At 38.1% G+C, this 17,664-nt stretch overlaps 1 protein-coding gene across 19 annotated transcripts in view; it reads left to right on the forward strand.

The window, feature by feature from the left end:
• The window catches only part of rap1gapa (RAP1 GTPase activating protein a), a 117,347-nt gene extending 100,045 nt beyond the window's left edge, over positions 1 to 17,302 (forward strand). For 8 of the 19 annotated variants that reach the window (XM_058409055.1, XM_058409057.1, XM_058409042.1 and 5 more), the window contains 16 exons: positions 272 to 372; positions 1,112 to 1,241; positions 3,477 to 3,632; positions 3,873 to 3,944; positions 4,075 to 4,161; positions 4,884 to 5,024; positions 6,891 to 7,043; positions 8,768 to 8,845; positions 10,475 to 10,584; positions 11,424 to 11,519; positions 12,779 to 12,898; positions 13,003 to 13,138; positions 13,305 to 13,416; positions 13,543 to 13,640; positions 14,341 to 14,388; positions 15,105 to 17,302. In XM_058409055.1, the coding sequence (XP_058265038.1) occupies positions 272 to 372; positions 1,112 to 1,241; positions 3,477 to 3,632; positions 3,873 to 3,944; positions 4,075 to 4,161; positions 4,884 to 5,024; positions 6,891 to 7,043; positions 8,768 to 8,845; positions 10,475 to 10,584; positions 11,424 to 11,519; positions 12,779 to 12,898; positions 13,003 to 13,138; positions 13,305 to 13,416; positions 13,543 to 13,640; positions 14,341 to 14,349 (1,599 nt within the window). In that variant the 3' untranslated portion in view covers positions 14,350 to 14,388; positions 15,105 to 17,302. Of the gene's footprint in view, positions 1 to 271; positions 373 to 1,111; positions 1,242 to 3,476; positions 3,633 to 3,872; positions 3,945 to 4,074; positions 4,162 to 4,883; positions 5,025 to 6,890; positions 7,044 to 8,767; positions 8,846 to 10,474; positions 10,585 to 11,423; positions 11,547 to 12,778; positions 12,899 to 13,002; positions 13,139 to 13,304; positions 13,417 to 13,542; positions 13,641 to 14,340; positions 14,389 to 15,104 lie in introns of those variants that run through there. The other 11 variants (XM_058409043.1, XM_058409049.1, XM_058409047.1 and 8 more) reach the window with 11 other exon arrangements.
• The last annotated feature ends 362 nt before the right edge of the window (positions 17,303 to 17,664 follow it).

Here is a 17,664-nt window from a genome sequence, read left to right on the forward strand (position 1 = left end):
GCTTTTGTGACTTTCTGTGTAGGTGCTATTATACGGACAAGACCAAACAAGAACTTAAATGCAAATGTCATGCATATGAATATTCATTGTTGATTCGTAACAATTTGCTTGATTCAGTTTGTACAGTATGAAAAGTTACAGGGTTTAGTTTCGGGTTAAAGCCAAGTTATCATTCGTACATTTTCATGTAAATGAAAAAGATCGTTTCATATTAATGAATAAGTGGTGTGAATTGATTGTTAGTTGAAATGCCATGTCTTTGTCTTTGTAGACTGTTGAGGAGGAGCTGTTTGGAAATAATGAGGAAAGTCCAGCGTTTGTGGAGTTTTTAGAGTTTTTGGGTCAGAAGATCAAGCTCCATGATTTTAAAGGGTAAGATACTGAACAGTTTTGTACCTTTAGCTGAAATGCTACATGTAATGATAGTTGGCATGTAGTAATGCACCAGTATGCAATATTAAAATATTTCATCTGGCCACTGTGAACTCAGGAGCACATTGTTTCTGGGTTGCATGAGGAACATGTCGTCACTGAAGTTCGAAACGAGACGAAACACCGAAAAAAACTAAAAAAAATATACTGTTGTGAACTGAAGTGACGCTTAAGGTGCCGTCAAAACTCGCATCTAAATACTCTTCAGGATTTTATAATAACTCAAAATGCAGAAAATGCATCATCTACTGTAATGACCTCCAAAAAGTAGCTCATAAAAAATAGGGAAAAAATTTTTATGGTTTATGATTTATGAATTGTTAATTGATTTTTTTTTGTATTATTTTAGAAGTGATTTTGTCTTACAGCATAAATCAGCTTATATACTTCTAACAATACAAATAATACTAATCATTCTAGAATATAATAAGCCTAGTTTATAGGCTTACAAAAACTTGAAGTGTCTAAACATGTGTTTACTCTGGGTTTTATGATTTCCTGAAGCTCACCGTAAATATGGCACTAGGTGGACTGGAGACTCTTAAGTATTTCAGAATCCATTATTAGTTATTTAGTAAATGCAATAAACGTAATGGAAAATCTAAACCTAATATTTGGTGATAAGAGTGAGGAATGTTTAGGTTTTGAAAATGAATCTAAATGTCACTATTTTCTCTAGTTTTCGGGGAGGCTTGGACGTGACACATGGACAAACAGGCACAGAATCAGTCTACTACAACTTCCATAACAAAGAGGTCATGTTCCACGTCTCCACCAAGCTCCCCTACACTGAAGGTGACACACAGCAGGTACAAGCCTCCTTCAGTTTTATCCTCTGCTTCAGTGAACATCTGTGCTACTATATTTTTCTTTATTAGCAGACTAAACTGCCTGTCAATTATCTCATTTGCGAAAGGCAAAACTGCTTCCAACCAGTTGGTCTGTTGTTACAACATCTTTATTTAAGATGATAGATAACCTATTAGCTCAGATGAGACAAGCGTGAGCGGCAGTCCTTTCACCCAGCTGTCCTCTGCTGCCGTGCTGGCAGATGACGTGCTGCGCTAAGTGACCTTCTTGTCTCCCGGTGCCAAAAGCTTTCTCTGAGGAGCAGTGTTTTTCTAGACACTCCTTAGGGACTCGACCATTTTTAAACACACTCACACACAGAGCAATAGCAGCTGTTGCCGGTTGACAGACCATAGGTTGCCTTCTGAAAGAGCTGCATTATAGAAGTGAGCTCAAGGTAAAAAAAGAAAAAAAAAATCAGCAGTACTTTGTTTGCACTTGGCCCATCCAAGCTCTACATTGTGCGTTATCGTTGCCAACCGTCTGCTGAGGGAGATTATCATGACTTCAGCAGTCTTCCACCCACAGAAGGTTACACATTCAGGCTTCCCTGCACTTCCAGCCACAACCTGAGTAGCACACAGGTCTCTGGGTAAAAGGTAGGTATACATCTAGACTCTTCTCTTTTCTGGCACTGAGGTGGTGGAATGAACTTCCCCTAGATGTCCATACAGTCTTCAAACGATGACTAAAGACCTACCTCTTCCTGAAACACTTAAACTAGCTCTTCTTTTTCCCTGTTTTTATGTATTGTTATATGTTGTATACATATAACTCAGCTAATACTATCCTAAGTCCGTACCTAAGTCTGTAACCTACTGAACCAGTGTTAATATATTCACTGATAGAGACTTTAAAGCACTTTTGTACATCGCTCTGGATAAAAGCATCTGTCAAATGCCAAAAATGTAAATGAAATGTAAATGTCTTGTCATTGTGTATTGAACCAAAGGTTTTTTAATATATTACAGCCACTCAGGAGACATATCCTTATTTAGAATCTATAGAACATTTAACCTTGATTAATTTCATGTTCATTCGTGTTTGCAGGTGATAATGAATACCTTTCTGATACCTTGTCTAATTTGAACACATTTTGCCATAGCACTTTATTTTAATGTAACACATATTAGGGTCTTTGTTCAGTAAACCCCAAATTAGACACCTGTAAATGGTTTATTCACTAGGACCTAGACTTTATTCATCACCACCTTTATTGGGTTAAAATTGATGAGCTTTTCTGCGAAAATATCTAATAAATGTATTATTCATTTGTATGTGTATGTATGTGGAATAACACACAGTAAATGCTTAGTTAAACTCAGTTATGTAAATTATTGAATATGAATTAATCATCTAAATTTTGTCTCGTTTCAGTTTATGTTAAACTTGAGGTAGTATCAAGAGAGCTGCAGTTTACTTTAGATTTTCAGAAAGACAATTTTGCGTTCCATATTCTAAAACTATGATCACTACAGTACAGTTATATATGCTGTTATGGTATATGGTATATGAGATAACAATTGCCTTATTGCTGATAAAATATAACACTGTAGCGCAATTTTCCATTAATTCACATTAAAATGTGTATGAAACTATAATATGGGGCACATATCAGTATGTAGTATGCATTAGTGCTGTTAGAAGTCTGCAGAAGTCACATGACACCCCATAGAAGCTACATTTTGATAATTATGAACTAATATGAATTGAATTATTATTTGCGTTACATGAACCTTTTTCCATAATTCCGTCATGTTTGTGAATGCTGCTCTCTGCTCTGTAGTGTGAATATTAGCAGAGAGACCGGGATACCGTAGCAGATGCTAGGGTTGTGCATGAAAGCGTTTTGCAAACAAGATTATCCTTCCCACATTTCATGCATTTGTTCTGGCTACTTTTTTGTTCGGCTTGAAAAATGTTTGCAACAATTGCTCTGATTTACAGTTCATTGATCATTTAATTAGCTAGAAATTGCATTTAACTTTTTTTTTTTTTTTTTTGCATTTTAGAGTGTGATAAGTCGTGTTTTGAAAAATAAAAACAAAAAAAATTATTTTTATTTGTAACTAAACGAAAGCAAATATGATGGGCATGAGAATGGATGAAAAAAGAAACTAAGAAACATGACTCATAATAGGTCAGTATTATAGTGTTTTCATTATTATTTCTGTCCCTCACTTTCTATGTTTTAGCTGCAGAGGAAGAGACATATAGGAAATGACATTGTGGCCATTGTGTTCCAAGAGGAGAACACTCCCTTTGTGCCAGACATGATCGCATCAAACTTCCTGCATGCCTACATTGTGGTACAAGTGGAGAATGCATGTTCTGACAATGTCTTGTACAAGGTAAAGCACACTACAGCCAACATCTCTTTTTTATTAATTCATAGTAAGGCTGTTATTGATGCTAAAAGAAGTTATAATCTTACAACAGAAGGTGCAGAAGAGGTACATATGTATATATGAGCTGGTGAAGCAACCCTCTAATATTTCCTTTCATGATGATCATCATCATCAGAGTTGTGTTGAAATCTGCCTAACTAACTTCTATTACCAGCAAAAATTCCCAACAATGTCATTGTGCAGGTGTCAGTGACTGCCAGAGATGATGTCCCATTTTTTGGACCAGCTCTACCTGATCCTGCCATATTCAAGAAGGTAAGCTGAAAGAAGGTAGCAATATTTATTCCCAGTTAATACAAAAAAAAATGCATCAGGTTTTTGTTCCTCGTTTGGTTTTTAGACGTTGCCGCATTAAAACATGGCTTGTACTCTGTTTCTCTCTTAGGGACCAGAGTTTCACGAGTTTTTATATACAAAGCTAATCAATGCCGAGCACGCCTGCTACAAAGCTGAGAAGTTTGCCAGACTGGAGGTGAGTTGATCATATTTAAGGCAATATATCACACACTAATAGGTTTTATTTTTTTACTCATATTAGAATGACACCAGAGGTATCCAGTCATATCCGCAAAGGGCCGGTGGACGTGCAGGATTTCATCCCAATCAGGCAGAAGCCACGCTTGATTCCACCTGTTTAATCAGTTTTTCTTGCCTTTCAGTACACTCAGGTGTGGCTTCTGATTGGTTGGATCGAGAATCTGAACCCACATCAGGCGATTTTCTGAATACGATTTGAAATTATTGAAAGTATACATCTGCCGTGTTCCAGTGAAAATGAAAAAATTATTAAATTATGCTAATTTGCATTGCAGAGCAGAAATTTTAGCTTTATTCATTTTGTATATTCAGTAGTCACACTAAGGAAAAGCACACTGAAAAAGCATGGTGTGTGAATTCTGGCTCTGACAGTTCCTCAGCCTCATGTGCGCCAGACTGGTTTTGACTGCACTTGAACTTTATAGCCTAGTTTTAACCACCTAGTTGAAACACAAATAGTGCACATCTTTTTTGACTGGTATTCGTATCTGGTTAGAACAAATTCTTTATTCAGTCTGAATAATGCATCAGTATTCAGTTTACATGCCCACTGTTGCAGTACAAAGGTTAGATTCTGAAAATATTTTAATACCTCTGTCAGTTATCCATTAATCTATGTAATGGATTGAATTGTGTGTTGTGTGTGGGGGGGGTCAGGAGCGCACTCGAGGAGCCCTGCTAGAGACACTGTACGAAGAGCTGCATATCAACAGTCAGGCCATGATGGGGCTCGTCGGTGATGAGGAGAAGCTTGAGAATGGAGGAGGAGGAGGAGGGGGCTTCTTCGAGTCTTTTAAGGTAGGACCCTGCAACTTATAGTCTCCCAAAGTGCTCCTAACGATAATCTGGCGGACAGGCAGTGATTCATGGGTGGCTGGGTCTGTCTGAGTGCTCCTAATAATAATCCTGGACTGCTTTTGTGTGGGTTTCCACAATTCTTCATTACAGGTGTGGGTGTGCTTGACAGAGTGTGTAGATTTTGTGTTGGTTTTACACAGTGTGCCTGTGAGACTATACTTTCCTTAATCAGACCCGATCCTACCTTTTTCATTAGCCACGTTGTTTTTTTTTTGCTGGCAGTTTATTACCACTTTTTGTGAAATGTGTGAACGCCAGGTGCCGTCATCTTCCAGGATGGAGATATCAAGTCAGCGTGTTTATTACACCAACTGTTAAGTAGCAGTGCTCAACATATTTTACAGTGTTGTAATGAAATCATTCATTACTTTAATTAGCCCTAATTACTTCAGTTAGCACATGGAGGAATAGCGGTGCCCAAGCCTGTCATCTGATGATTACACTTACACATGTTTAATCACCCTAAATTAATTGATAGCATATGCAGTAAAAGCACATCCATATTTGCTACACAGGTACTTAAAAACCAATGACCAAAAAATATGATTAGATAAGGAAGAAATTAACCTTTAATATGTAGATTAGACTATTATTTACGTACAGTTATTATTATAAGTGTATACTCTCTTAAGGCTTCATCGACAATTTTTTAAATACTGTTTATGTGCAATATTTGTCTCTTTATCAAACTAATGTTATCTCCTGAATACCATTTTCTCACTCTCACAACTACGTATTATTCATTTTGGTGTCTGAAAAATTTTTAAATAATTCATAATAGTTACTGAATAATATGCTTCAACACAGCTAACTAGCTAGAAGTCTAAGGGGCTCATAATTTGGCAATTATTTTGCTAAATAAATAATAATATAACACTTTATATGGCTATGTTACCTATTCTTGTGGCATAAGTTCACCTGAGGATTGGATTTAATACGTGTCGGATTTGTTACAGAGAGATTTGATACAAACAGCACATCCATTTCAGTGATATCAAAGGCACAGTGTTAGTCTTTAGTGCTAGGGATATAACAATACTGGTAAAGGAGTCGGTTATCCATCCAATGTCGTGCTCATTTACTTGTACTCTGATACATCGACTCTAATGAACAGACTAGACGAAATGACAGGGATCTGAAATTATTTCACAATTAACGATGGCAGTCAAACAAAACAGACAGCTAAAGTGCTATAAATTGAATGCACACAAAGGGATTTGCAAACATGGAGTAGGGAAAGTGATGCACTTCAAGTCTATGAGTTCACAGTTTTAATATGAACTAAAAACAGAGCCAAATTACATGCTGGTATGTTGCCACTGATTGCTCAATGCAAAGTAGGATAATAAAAGCAAATTACACATTTCAGCACCATTATTGATATAGACAATGTACTTGTGAAAAATAATATTGATGCACCCTTATAAGAATCTAAGAGCCTATAATTGGTCATAATTGTTTAATTAACTCCTGTTAGGATTATGGACACTGTCCTTTCTGTAAGCTGGCTTCAGCAATGCTTGCTACATATCTCAGTGGCTTCTCCTTGGCTTGAGCTTGACTTCACTGTGCGCATTGTCCAATCAGTTTCTCTACAGTCATGGACCTCTGCTCTGCTTCATCTTTCCATCACTGTGTCCATTTCTGATTCCCTTTTCATCTATTGAAACCTTCAGGCCTCCTCGTTAAATCAGGGTCTTTTTTGTAATTGGCAATCAAAGCAGCAAATTTCCCCTCACTTCTCTGTTCATGGTTCCTGTGCCCACTATTGCCCCCTGGCTCACAGTGTTTCTCTCTGACCCCTAGCGGGTGATCCGCAACAGGAGCCACTCTCTGGATGCCATGAATTTCAGTATTGGGAAGCGTGCGGTCTCTTCTAGTCACAGCGGCAGTTTTACCCACAACAACAACAACAACGATCAGCTGCACTCACCAGAGGCCCCCAAATACGCTGGGATAGTAAGTAACACTCCCTCTGGCCTCAATATGAGCCAAAAGACGCCCTCACCCCATTCCCCCCACCCTGAAACCCGGTATTGCCCCCTTCCAAGTCCCTTCCTCACAGAGATTTTCTTTCACTGCCCACTTATACTTTTTTTTTATAAACATATCCCGGTTAGTACAAGTACATGCAAAAGAAAACTACCGATTAACAATATTACAAAAGACATAACCTGAGAGGCCAGCTGATTTCCTCATGTCTGGATATAGCTTTCTGGCATATCCATAATCTACTACTTCTTTTAATAATGACACACTTCCTCAAGCCTTAAAACGTAATCACAACAGTGCATTCTCTGCCCTTGCTCATCTCATCTAATGATAAGCTGGATGATAAAGACATTTGAACCATAACAGAGGTTCAAATTGCCATTTGCTATATTAAAAGCATGTCTTATGACTCAGAGAAATGGTCCAGTCCCTCTTCAGTGTTATCCATTCCTAGTCTTGATATGAATGCTCTTTTTTATCTGTTTTTATAAGTCTCCATTTTGTTTTCGACAAGCTCTATGGGTGTGTGTGGTGTCCGGTGTGTGTTCATACAGTTGTATAAATGTTTTTTGGGATGAATTTGTACTAAAATGTTGAAACATGGTTTCAGAGGTTGTGCTGACAGTGTTGGAAAGAAGAGCTATGCGAATATGTGGAATGAAAGTGAAGTGCATCATCACAACCTGCTGAGTGAGCTCTGTTTGTGTGTGCTGGATGTTTTTTTGCTGTTCTGGTGTTTTATCCACAGGCATGAGCTGATGATGAGCTGAGCTGTGCTTTGCTGTGTGGTGAGTATATGTGTACACAGCAGGACTCGGTCACAGGGCTCGAGGGCAAAACTGGCCTTCTCAGACAGACAGCTCACCCATCCTCCTGCTCCTCTCTATATCACAGTTTCTCTTTGCCAAGCACAGCTGCTCTAATGGAGTTCCTGCCAGCCCTGGGGATTGTTGCAGCTGTCTGACGCCACGTGAATTACGTCACTGCCCCTTTTGACCATGTTTGCTCAGAGACCCCCCTCCCCTCCTAACAATCACAGGGTTTTGTCCACAAGGAGCAGACATCCAGGATCAGATTACTGTGTTTCTGCTGTGTCTGTTACGAACCCCATTGTTTTTTCGTTTGTTTGTTTGCTTTACGTCTGTGTTTACATGCTGCCTCAATCGTACGGATCCTCAGGCTTTAAAGGTTAAAGTTTATAGACTGATTTCTGTACTTATGTATTTATCAACTGTAATGAAAGTCCAGCTTGTGAGCCCGGCTTGGAATACTCTGAGAAATCCCAACCAAATTTCAAATAAAATATCACAAAAATAAGGAAGAAGGATCTACAATCCATTTGCTGATAATATGTATGATTAAACAAGTTAATTAACCAAAGACTGTGGTAAATAAACAAAGTGTGAATGTATGTGTGTCCACACTGTCTTGGTTGTCTCTAACAGTCTGCTGTGTGTGCTCCTTTTTCTCAGACCTGCTCTCTTGTCCCTCACAGGCCTTCGTACCCAACCATGGCTCCTCAGGCTCCTCATCTGGCTGCTGTGTTGTTTCCATAATAACCCTTTTACTGTAGAATTATAAAGCCCGACAACTGCCCTGTGTGGTTTTATAACAACCTGCTGCATGACAGCTTATGGTCTCTTCCCTCTCCCCCCTCTTTCCCTCTCTTTCTTTGTATGGCCCCTCTGCAGTCATTGCTTGTCCCAGGGAAAAGTCCCAGTAAATACGGACGCCGCGGCAGTGCCATAGGGATAGGAACGATAGAAGAGGTTCATGTAAAACTCTCACTCTTTTCTCCATCTTTTGCTTCCACTTGCATGACAAACCTTCATTAGCACTGTATAGGCAGACATCAGAAACCAGAGGAAACAGTATGGAGTAGCTTGGTTTCACTTAGTTTGATATCTACAATCAGAAATTCTGCTTTCATGTTGGGTTACGTTCATAAAGGTTTTTTTTTTCTTAATGGCAGAATCCATGGAAGTCTGGTCATATAGATATATCATTAATTCACAAGCAGATATAACAACATTTTTCAGTCACTGTGCCTTTATATTGTCTATATAAATGACTTAGACAAATATCTAGCTTATCCCTCAGTTGCCTAGCAACAGAGTAATTCAAAAAACGGTATAATATTAGCCACTCTAGCAGTGACTGCATGTTTTAGCTTACCATACCAAGATTTTAGTCTAACAGCCAGGCTTTTCTTAGTTTATCAACACATTTGAGGGAAAATGTCAATATTTTACTGTTGCTATGCTTTTACAATGTCTGTATAAAAGACTTAGCAGCGAAATGCTTGGCCTCAGTCATTAGCTAGCTAATTTCTCAGCTGCCTAGCAACAGTGTTCCCATGACATGAACCATCTGAATCGAAATCCTATTGTGTTCACCTTGATCACATAATTACTTAGTCGAAATAAGTAATTATGCTATTTGAAGTAGCCCCTACACTAATGTCCTCTGTCGAATAGTATTCAGCATATGGACACCATTCATGACCTGTAGCTTGTGATTGTTTCACTAATAATGCATGGAGTCTTGATAAAACTGCAGCATTCTGTCACGCCAATGAAAAGGCTCTGTAGCTGCAAAAAGCCTTTTTTTTTTTATTTGCATTTTTACTTACACAGCATAATTGTCATTAAGGTCCAAATATCAGCTCTCCTTTCCAATGTCCTGCCCTTCCAGATGTCCTTCCATATTGTGTCCTGTATCGCTACATTGCCCATGTCTCCCTCCCTGTGTGTTGTGGTATATATAGCTCAGTGTATTTTCTTTGCTCTTGTCTGGATATTGAATGGTACTCAGCAGTTTCATAGCATAGTACCATAAAATGGAGGGAAAACTTCAGTGTCAATTCTCCCTCATGCTTTTGAAGTCATTTTAGATAAAAAGGCTTTTTCAAGTCACGTTTTGCCAGCCGTAAATTGAGACTAGTAAAACCCGGTAAACGGGCAGAGAGAACAAAGCAGCTGCAGTAAAGCAAACCTCAACGAAGCTCAGTAGATCAGCCTCTGTCTTTTATCTTGTAGTGATGCATAAAGCCTGGTGCTGTAGTCAGAGTCTGAAGCCACTTTAGTGATGCCTGTGGACCAGCATGTCGCCTCCAGCCAGTTCTGGATCGCATCAATAGCTTTCAATCTCCTAGACATGTCAAAATGCATCCTGTCACAATGCAACTACAATCATGTGTGGTAAAAAAGCTATAGTTCTCAGGCATATTTGGAGAGTATAATAAATAGCAAGGCTGTCCAATCCAATCATTCCGTGACATGCAGCAGAATAACAAAACTATGTGTACTACAAAATGTGGGAGGGTGATGGGATGTGGGATGGTATAGTATTTTTTTTTTTATTAGGGAAAGCTCACTGAGGCTATTTCTCTCCTACAGTCTCTGATCATTCCTGGAAAAAGTCCAACGAGGAAAAAGTCTGGCCCATTCAACTCTCGCAGGAGCAGTGCCATCGGCATCGAGAACATCCAGGAGGTGCAGGAGAAAAGGTGAGGAGCTCAGTGACTCGGGAGCTTGAGTCAGAAAGCAGTTGCATATAACATTGCAGGTCATGTTACTACTGGGTACACTGGTGTTTATCATGCTGTTGTGAAAGTAAGACTTTCACTAGCAACTTGAGTAGGAAAACCAGGAACCCTGTACACATGCAATTATTTAATCAGTCAATCATGTGGCAGCAGTGCAATGAATAAAATCCTGCAGATACAGGTGAAGAGATTTAATTAAAGTTTACATCAAACATGAGACTGGGGAGAAATATGATCTCAGTGACGTCGACTGTGGCATGGTTGTTGGTCCCAGACGGACGGGTTTGATTATTTCTGAAATTGCTTTTCCCTTGAGTTTTGCAGGCCAGCAGTCTTTAGAGTTTATACAGGAAACTTAAAAGAAAAATGCAGTCAGCTGTAGTATGTGGGCAGAAATGTGAGCTTTGTTCATGAGAGCGATCATAGGAAAATGACCACAATTTTTTTCAAGTTGACAGGAAGGCTGCAGTATCACAAATAACAACTGTTTACAACTGTGCTGGACAGAAAAGCATATTAAAATGCACAAAAATGCTAATCCTTGACTTGGAGTTCCACTCCTGTCAGTCATGACCAGGAATTTGAGGCTACAGTGGGCACAGGCTCACCAGAACTGGTCAAAGGTTGAAAAAACATCACCTGTCTTTATAATCGCATGAATGAGCAGGTGCACCTATTGTGTTCCTAATAAATTGACTGCAGAGTCTATATTGAACTTCTTTGAACTAGATGCAGAAACAAACAAAGAAAAAGGTCACTGATTGTGTGCCACTGTATTTGTCTTTGTGTGGTTACTGAAGGATTGCTGCTCTCTTGTCAGAGGACAGGACAGTGCTCTGTGTCTCTCTGCCCAGCGTCAGTCTCAGGAACGGCAGGCTCATCATGGATTCCTCCAAGTAGAAATGCCACCTTAGAATCACTTTGTTAAGTGCAGAACTGCCTGCCCCCTGTAGATATAACATAGTGGAGAAGATTCTAAGCTTTCGCACGCATGCTGAAATTAGTGACACGTCTGAAACGAACACTGAGTGATAACACTGAGTTTCTCATTGTGTGTTTAATGATGCAACTTAACTGACCTCTGCTATATGTGTGAAAAATGTTAGTTACTCATACTTTAAGCATCTTGCACCGCTGAAATATCTGCGATGAACAAAAGAGAAGAAATGCTGCTGAAAGATGAGATGAGATTTTTTTTCTCACTGACAGTGAAATTCTGCTTAAAATAGACATAAAGTCTCCAGAAATAACAGAAATATTACAATCCAGTTTTATCATTTGTGGTAAATGTTTATAGACTTCAGTATAAATAAGTTAATTAATTAATTTCATTCGTAGAAAAATAAGGACAATCAGCTTGGTGTCAATACATTTTGTATATACAGAATATTTCATTTATTTTTCATTTATTTTTGAATACATTTGTATACATTTTGTATATATAGATTATTTAATTTATATTTATTTTTGTGGGATCTGCAGCAGTCTCTGGCAAAAGAATTTCCTTCAGGATTAATAAAGTCTTAATAAATATATTTTATATATTTATAAATATTAAGATATAATATATCTTAATAAATCTTATCTTATCTCATCTCATATATCCCATAAAAGCAACGGAATATCTATTTACAGAAAACATGCTGTATATTAATGTGAAATCTATATTTTAAAAATCTGTACTTGTTTTTCTTAAACAGGATATTTAAACAAACTATTTTAATTAGCTAGTTGATGTAGTTAGACATCATCTTTAAGTAGCTGATGTCTAACTACATCAATTTTTAATGTATTCATTCTAACCAAAGCTCTTCTTCTCCCAAAATATTTCTCCCACCTGCACCATGCCATGAAAAGGTGCCTTATTTTAGCACTTGCATTATATTCACAGGTATTCTTTATGTGATTTATGTGAAACCTCAGAGCACTACTTTCACTCGCAGCAGCTCTTCTGGAATTTTTGTTCTTCAGCAGATTGTGTAGTGATTCGGCATGCTCCGCTCTAAATATAGATATCTAACGTCTTTTATTACTAACAAACAGATGTAGCGTTCAGCTTGGTCTTCACCTGCACCTAACTGGAGCACTACATTCAACTACAATGTGGAAGAGAATTCTCCTGCTGCCCCCTAATGGTTAGTGTGTTTATGTGCAGCAGTAGGGAGAGTTCGCCGAGCACACAGAAGACTCCTGACAGTGGACACATATCACAGGAACCCAAGTCTGAAATCTCATCCAATCAGAGCTCACCTGAGGTCCTTGTCACTAAGAACAGGTGAAGGTTATGAACTTGAAAAAATTAATTTTGGATGAAACAATAAAGAAGTAAGGTTGTATACATATTAAAATGTGTGTGTGTGTGTGTGTGTGTGTGTGTAGCTCGGCTATGTGCTTCAGAGCTCCTTCCATCCCTGAAGCTCATGACTTGTCACGTTCCTCCTCAAATGCCAGCAGCTTTGCCAGTGTGGTGGAGGAGAACGAAGCCGAGGTCACTGAAGACTACGATACAGGCATGGTGAGTGTTTAGTAATTTTCTGCTTGCTCAAAGCAGCCGACACTCCCTAAAGTCATCAAAATGTATTCATTATAACTAGAAGAATGTCAAAACCACATGTCTTTTGGTATGTATAGAGTGTATAAATACATTTTAGAGTAATAAAAGTGTGTCATTCTGTGTTTAGGAAAGTCTGTCATCAGCAGGGACTCCACACAAGCGGGACTCGTTCACCTACAACACATGGCTGGATGACAATGTAAACAACATCAGCACCACCAGAAGGGGAAGCTCATCTGGTGAGTTAAATACAGCACAAGGTGATCAGGTTTAGCCATAAATATGAGACTTTCCAGAACTTCTGATGTGTGTAACCAGTATTTATCAGCTGTGTGAAAGCTCATTGCAGACTGGTCATTCCCCAGGTTTAGGCAAACCTCCCGATAGTGGTAAAGGTCACGAGCAGAACCGGACAGACATCCGCTTCAAACTAGATCGACCGATTGACCACAAGTCTGCATCGGTGAGAAGCATTTACTAATGTTGGTTCAAATAAACATATAAATGCAGCTCTATTTAAAAAGTTTGTTTGAGTAAGGATTAGACATAATGTAGTCCCATAATTTACAGTGGAAATCTAATGAGGGAAGATCTTAAGCTCTTTTTTTATTGATTTAGTTATAATTCACCCACACAGAAGCGGAAAATCAACGAAAAATCTAACGAAGAAACCAAGTCTTGGTTTCTGTCTTCATTACGTGATGGTTTTTTCACAGAGTCAAAAAACATCTAGGTTCTGAATATATTATTGCACATATTAAAATAAATATTAATTTATTTATTTTAACGTCACCTCAACAAGGGCATTATTTCTGAGCGATTGTAAAGCGTTAATCTTTATCATCAGTGACTACTTCCAGAGAAGAGGCCCTCTTTTAATTCAGGCTTGTAATATTAGACTCATGATGCCTGAAATGATTAAAAACATAAAATATAGGCTTTAGATTTAGTTCAAAAATGAAAACATTGGTTTAATGGGTACACTGCTAGAACATGACTAGATCTCATGACTGCATGTTGAATCTGCCGCAAGATAAAGACAGGAAAGTAAAAAGCAAAATGTTCATCAAACACAGAAACGCAGTATTTCGGCAGCTCTGCATGTTCCCCGTGTAACCACTGTGCTGTGTGTGTGTGTGTGTGTGTGTGTGTGTTCTGTACAGAACTGCTAGCCTCTCCAGTCTGATTACATCATGGATCTCCATCAACAGGTCAGCAGCTTCATTCAGCTATTGAACTCAAGCAGAGTTAATTAACACATATCTGTAAGAATAATCAGAGGAACACTGAGTTACTGTGACTTTCGAGGGAAAAGTACGATAGCATAAAATCAAGGCTCCTGTCAAGTGAAGAGATCTTTTCAAATATGTGCTTCAAAGCTAGGACTTCTTGTTATAAAAATGAGTCGGGAGAGAGCACAAAATACTCTTATATATGATGTTCCTGAGCTGCTAGGAGAACACAGGTATAAATGAAGTAATAAGATACAACAATAATTGACCACAATCCTCCACACTGCTTTTTAGCTAAATAAAGCTAGTCAGGTTGTCCTGGCAAGGTCGGTCTTATTCCCTACAAGAAGATTTCTTAGCATTATTAATAGCATGCTTGCAATTTAGGCCTCCTATTTAGTGAATAGAATTCAATTTGGGACCCCGCTTTGCACCCTCGTTGAATTTACGCCTAGTACTCTCCTCTCACAGCCGTAAGATTAATCCGTGTGGCGAAAAAGGAAGCAGCACAACCCATGTTACAGCTCAAGATAGCATTTTTCTATAATAGAGGGTGAAAATTTCATTTAAAACATCCAATATCTTCAAGTCCAGAATTAATGTAACCTTCTCGAACAACCTATCTAAAAAACGTGTTTAATATTTATGTGTCATCATTTATTCATTCCGTTGTCTCTATACATTTCTCTTCACAGCTACCATTAAAGGCATTCCTATAAAACTCATGAGCTCGGGTTTTCACCGTGACTGCTACTGCTGCTGAAGATGCCGATGAAGACGATGAAGAAGATGATGAAAATAACTCCAGCCTGCACTACAGTGACAGATGACAGTGATGACAGGATTGTGATTATGTACATAATAGAGTGACTATGTCCTGCATCAGACTCCTGCTTTACAGGTGGTCCAGTGCAAGACCGAGAGAGGAAGAGGAGGGAATGGGGGGGACACAGGCTGCATGGAGAGACCTTAATTTGCACTGCATCACTTTCCTTTTCATGGTGAATTTCTCGTCTGGTTTCCACTCTGCTGAATTTGGCCTGTTCTGTTCTTTCCTCAGTACTGCTTCTAAGACCATGTAGAAAATCAAGTTGGCTTGATTTTCTAGGCAGAGACTGCTATCTGTTTCTCATCGTTAGCTCCTAACGCTGAGCCATGTTGAGCTCCAAATATTACAACAACAAAAAAAAAACCAGCATGCAGCAGGAGCTTGTTCATCAGGTAAAGCTCACTGGAATGTTTCTCAGCCATTGGCATGGGCATGCTATTTCTTTTTTTTTTTTTTTAATTATTATTATTATTATTATTATTATTATTATTATTATTATTATTGTTACTGTCTGATTTTTGTCTCTGGGTAATCACTACTGATACTGAAACTGTGTTCCACCTCCAGAAAAAATTACAGTCTAACATACAAACTAGAAAGCAAACGTTTTCATCATCAATATCATTCCCAGGTTGGCAACAAAACAAAAAAAAAAGGAGTTAAAGTTATATTCAGCTAGTATCTATTCTTTAAATAGAAATTGCATAACAAAAAAATTACTCAACCCTCAAACAGGTGATTCATCTAGCCAGCTAAGTAGCTCCAGCATTCATAGAATGTGTTGAAATGTGTTGTTATAAACCTCATACTGTACATCCTTCTATAGTGAGAGAAGATTTTTTTTGTTGTTGTTGTTGTTATTTCTGTGAAAGGGACATTCACCTTCCTTATATACAAGACAGAAACCATGATACACAACAGACTGTGAGTTCTTACTGTAATGTGCGTATTTAAATATAAGATGTGGTCTTTTTTAACGTGTTTGGACCCTAGATCTGTGATACCACTTCAAGGTTTAACGTCTACCTATTCTAAATATTCAGGCCTTCCCATTCAAACCCATGCCACTACAGAAAACTGTCCGAAATATTAAGAATTTTGATTTCAACTCAAGCTAAAAATACCCAGACATTTTTTTCCAGACGTAAAGATTAGTTTAATTTAGATCAACTCTATATAAGCATAGGCTTAAACCAGACACTGTCTGTCTTTGAATCTCAGTAATCACCAAAATCACTGATCACGTGTCTAGATTTCACGGAGAATATCCAGCACAGAGGATTACAGTGCGTGTGGTTGCTTTACTGCAATGAAAACCGGCAATCAGGGAGGATGTGAGGTAGCTGAAGGTATAAATGTCGAGTAAATATTCAAGTACATATGTTTATTTATTTAAGAAAGAAAGAAAAAAAAAGAAAAGAGTTTAACGTTGTGTTTTATTTTATCCCAGTGGCCAATGCATCAACAGAACTTTCTATTCATTTTTGTTGGAATTTAAGCTAAAATGAGGATTATGAATTAATCCTGTAAACCCTTAATCCTTTAAAGTATGTACTTATGAGAAAGATAAGCATAAATGTGCACCCAGTGAGGGGTTCTGGGAGTGTCCCCTGACAGACTTTTACATCAGACTTTGCTCTGTAATGCAGGTCATCACTGTGTGAAAATGAAGGACATTTTCATAGAAATACTTTGAATTGGATGATTAAAAGGGATTTTTTTTTTATTTTACTTTTTTCCGCAAACAAATGAATTGCCCCTGGCAGCCCTGCTTAGCGCTTTTGTGCCCCTCTGTGGTCAGTTCTGGTCTTTTTAAGCTAGAAGCATCCATATTGTAGTTTCAGTGCAAAAAGCCAAATTAGGTAACAACAAAAAATTACAAAAAAAAAAAAAAACCGAGCAGAAAATATGTGCTGCACAAAACAGGGTACCGATCAAGCAATGCTACGACTGTTAGTGTGAATTCTTCATGCTTTTGTGGGCTCATTTGTGTAAATAATGCTGTTTTGTACATAGGTCTACTGCCCCCAAAAAAGAAAATAAAGAGATTTGGGTGGAATATTTCCCTGAGATTTGACTGTCTGATTTATGTGCGCTAATCGATGTTCTGATGTAAACTGATTTTCTAAAACAATATGAATTTGAAATAATTTCAATAATAATTTCACTGCTGCTGCTTTATAGGTTGTTGTTTTTTGTATTTTTATAGATTTCCTCACTGTACATTGTTCAGTAAATACAGCTTACAGTTGAGACCTGATTTAATGCTTGCAAAGCAATGCAACACTCATGCACTGTTCTGCCTAAAGGATTTATTTTATACTGTTTTACTGTTCAATCCACTTTAATAGGATCACTGGTGAATTCATTGCACATTCATTCATTCATTCATTCATTCAGCCAATCACATGGCACCAGTGCAATAA

This window comes from Hemibagrus wyckioides, linkage group LG15 (genome assembly GCF_019097595.1).
Source record: "Hemibagrus wyckioides isolate EC202008001 linkage group LG15, SWU_Hwy_1.0, whole genome shotgun sequence".
NCBI classification, from domain to species: Eukaryota; Metazoa; Chordata; class Actinopteri; order Siluriformes; family Bagridae; genus Hemibagrus; species Hemibagrus wyckioides.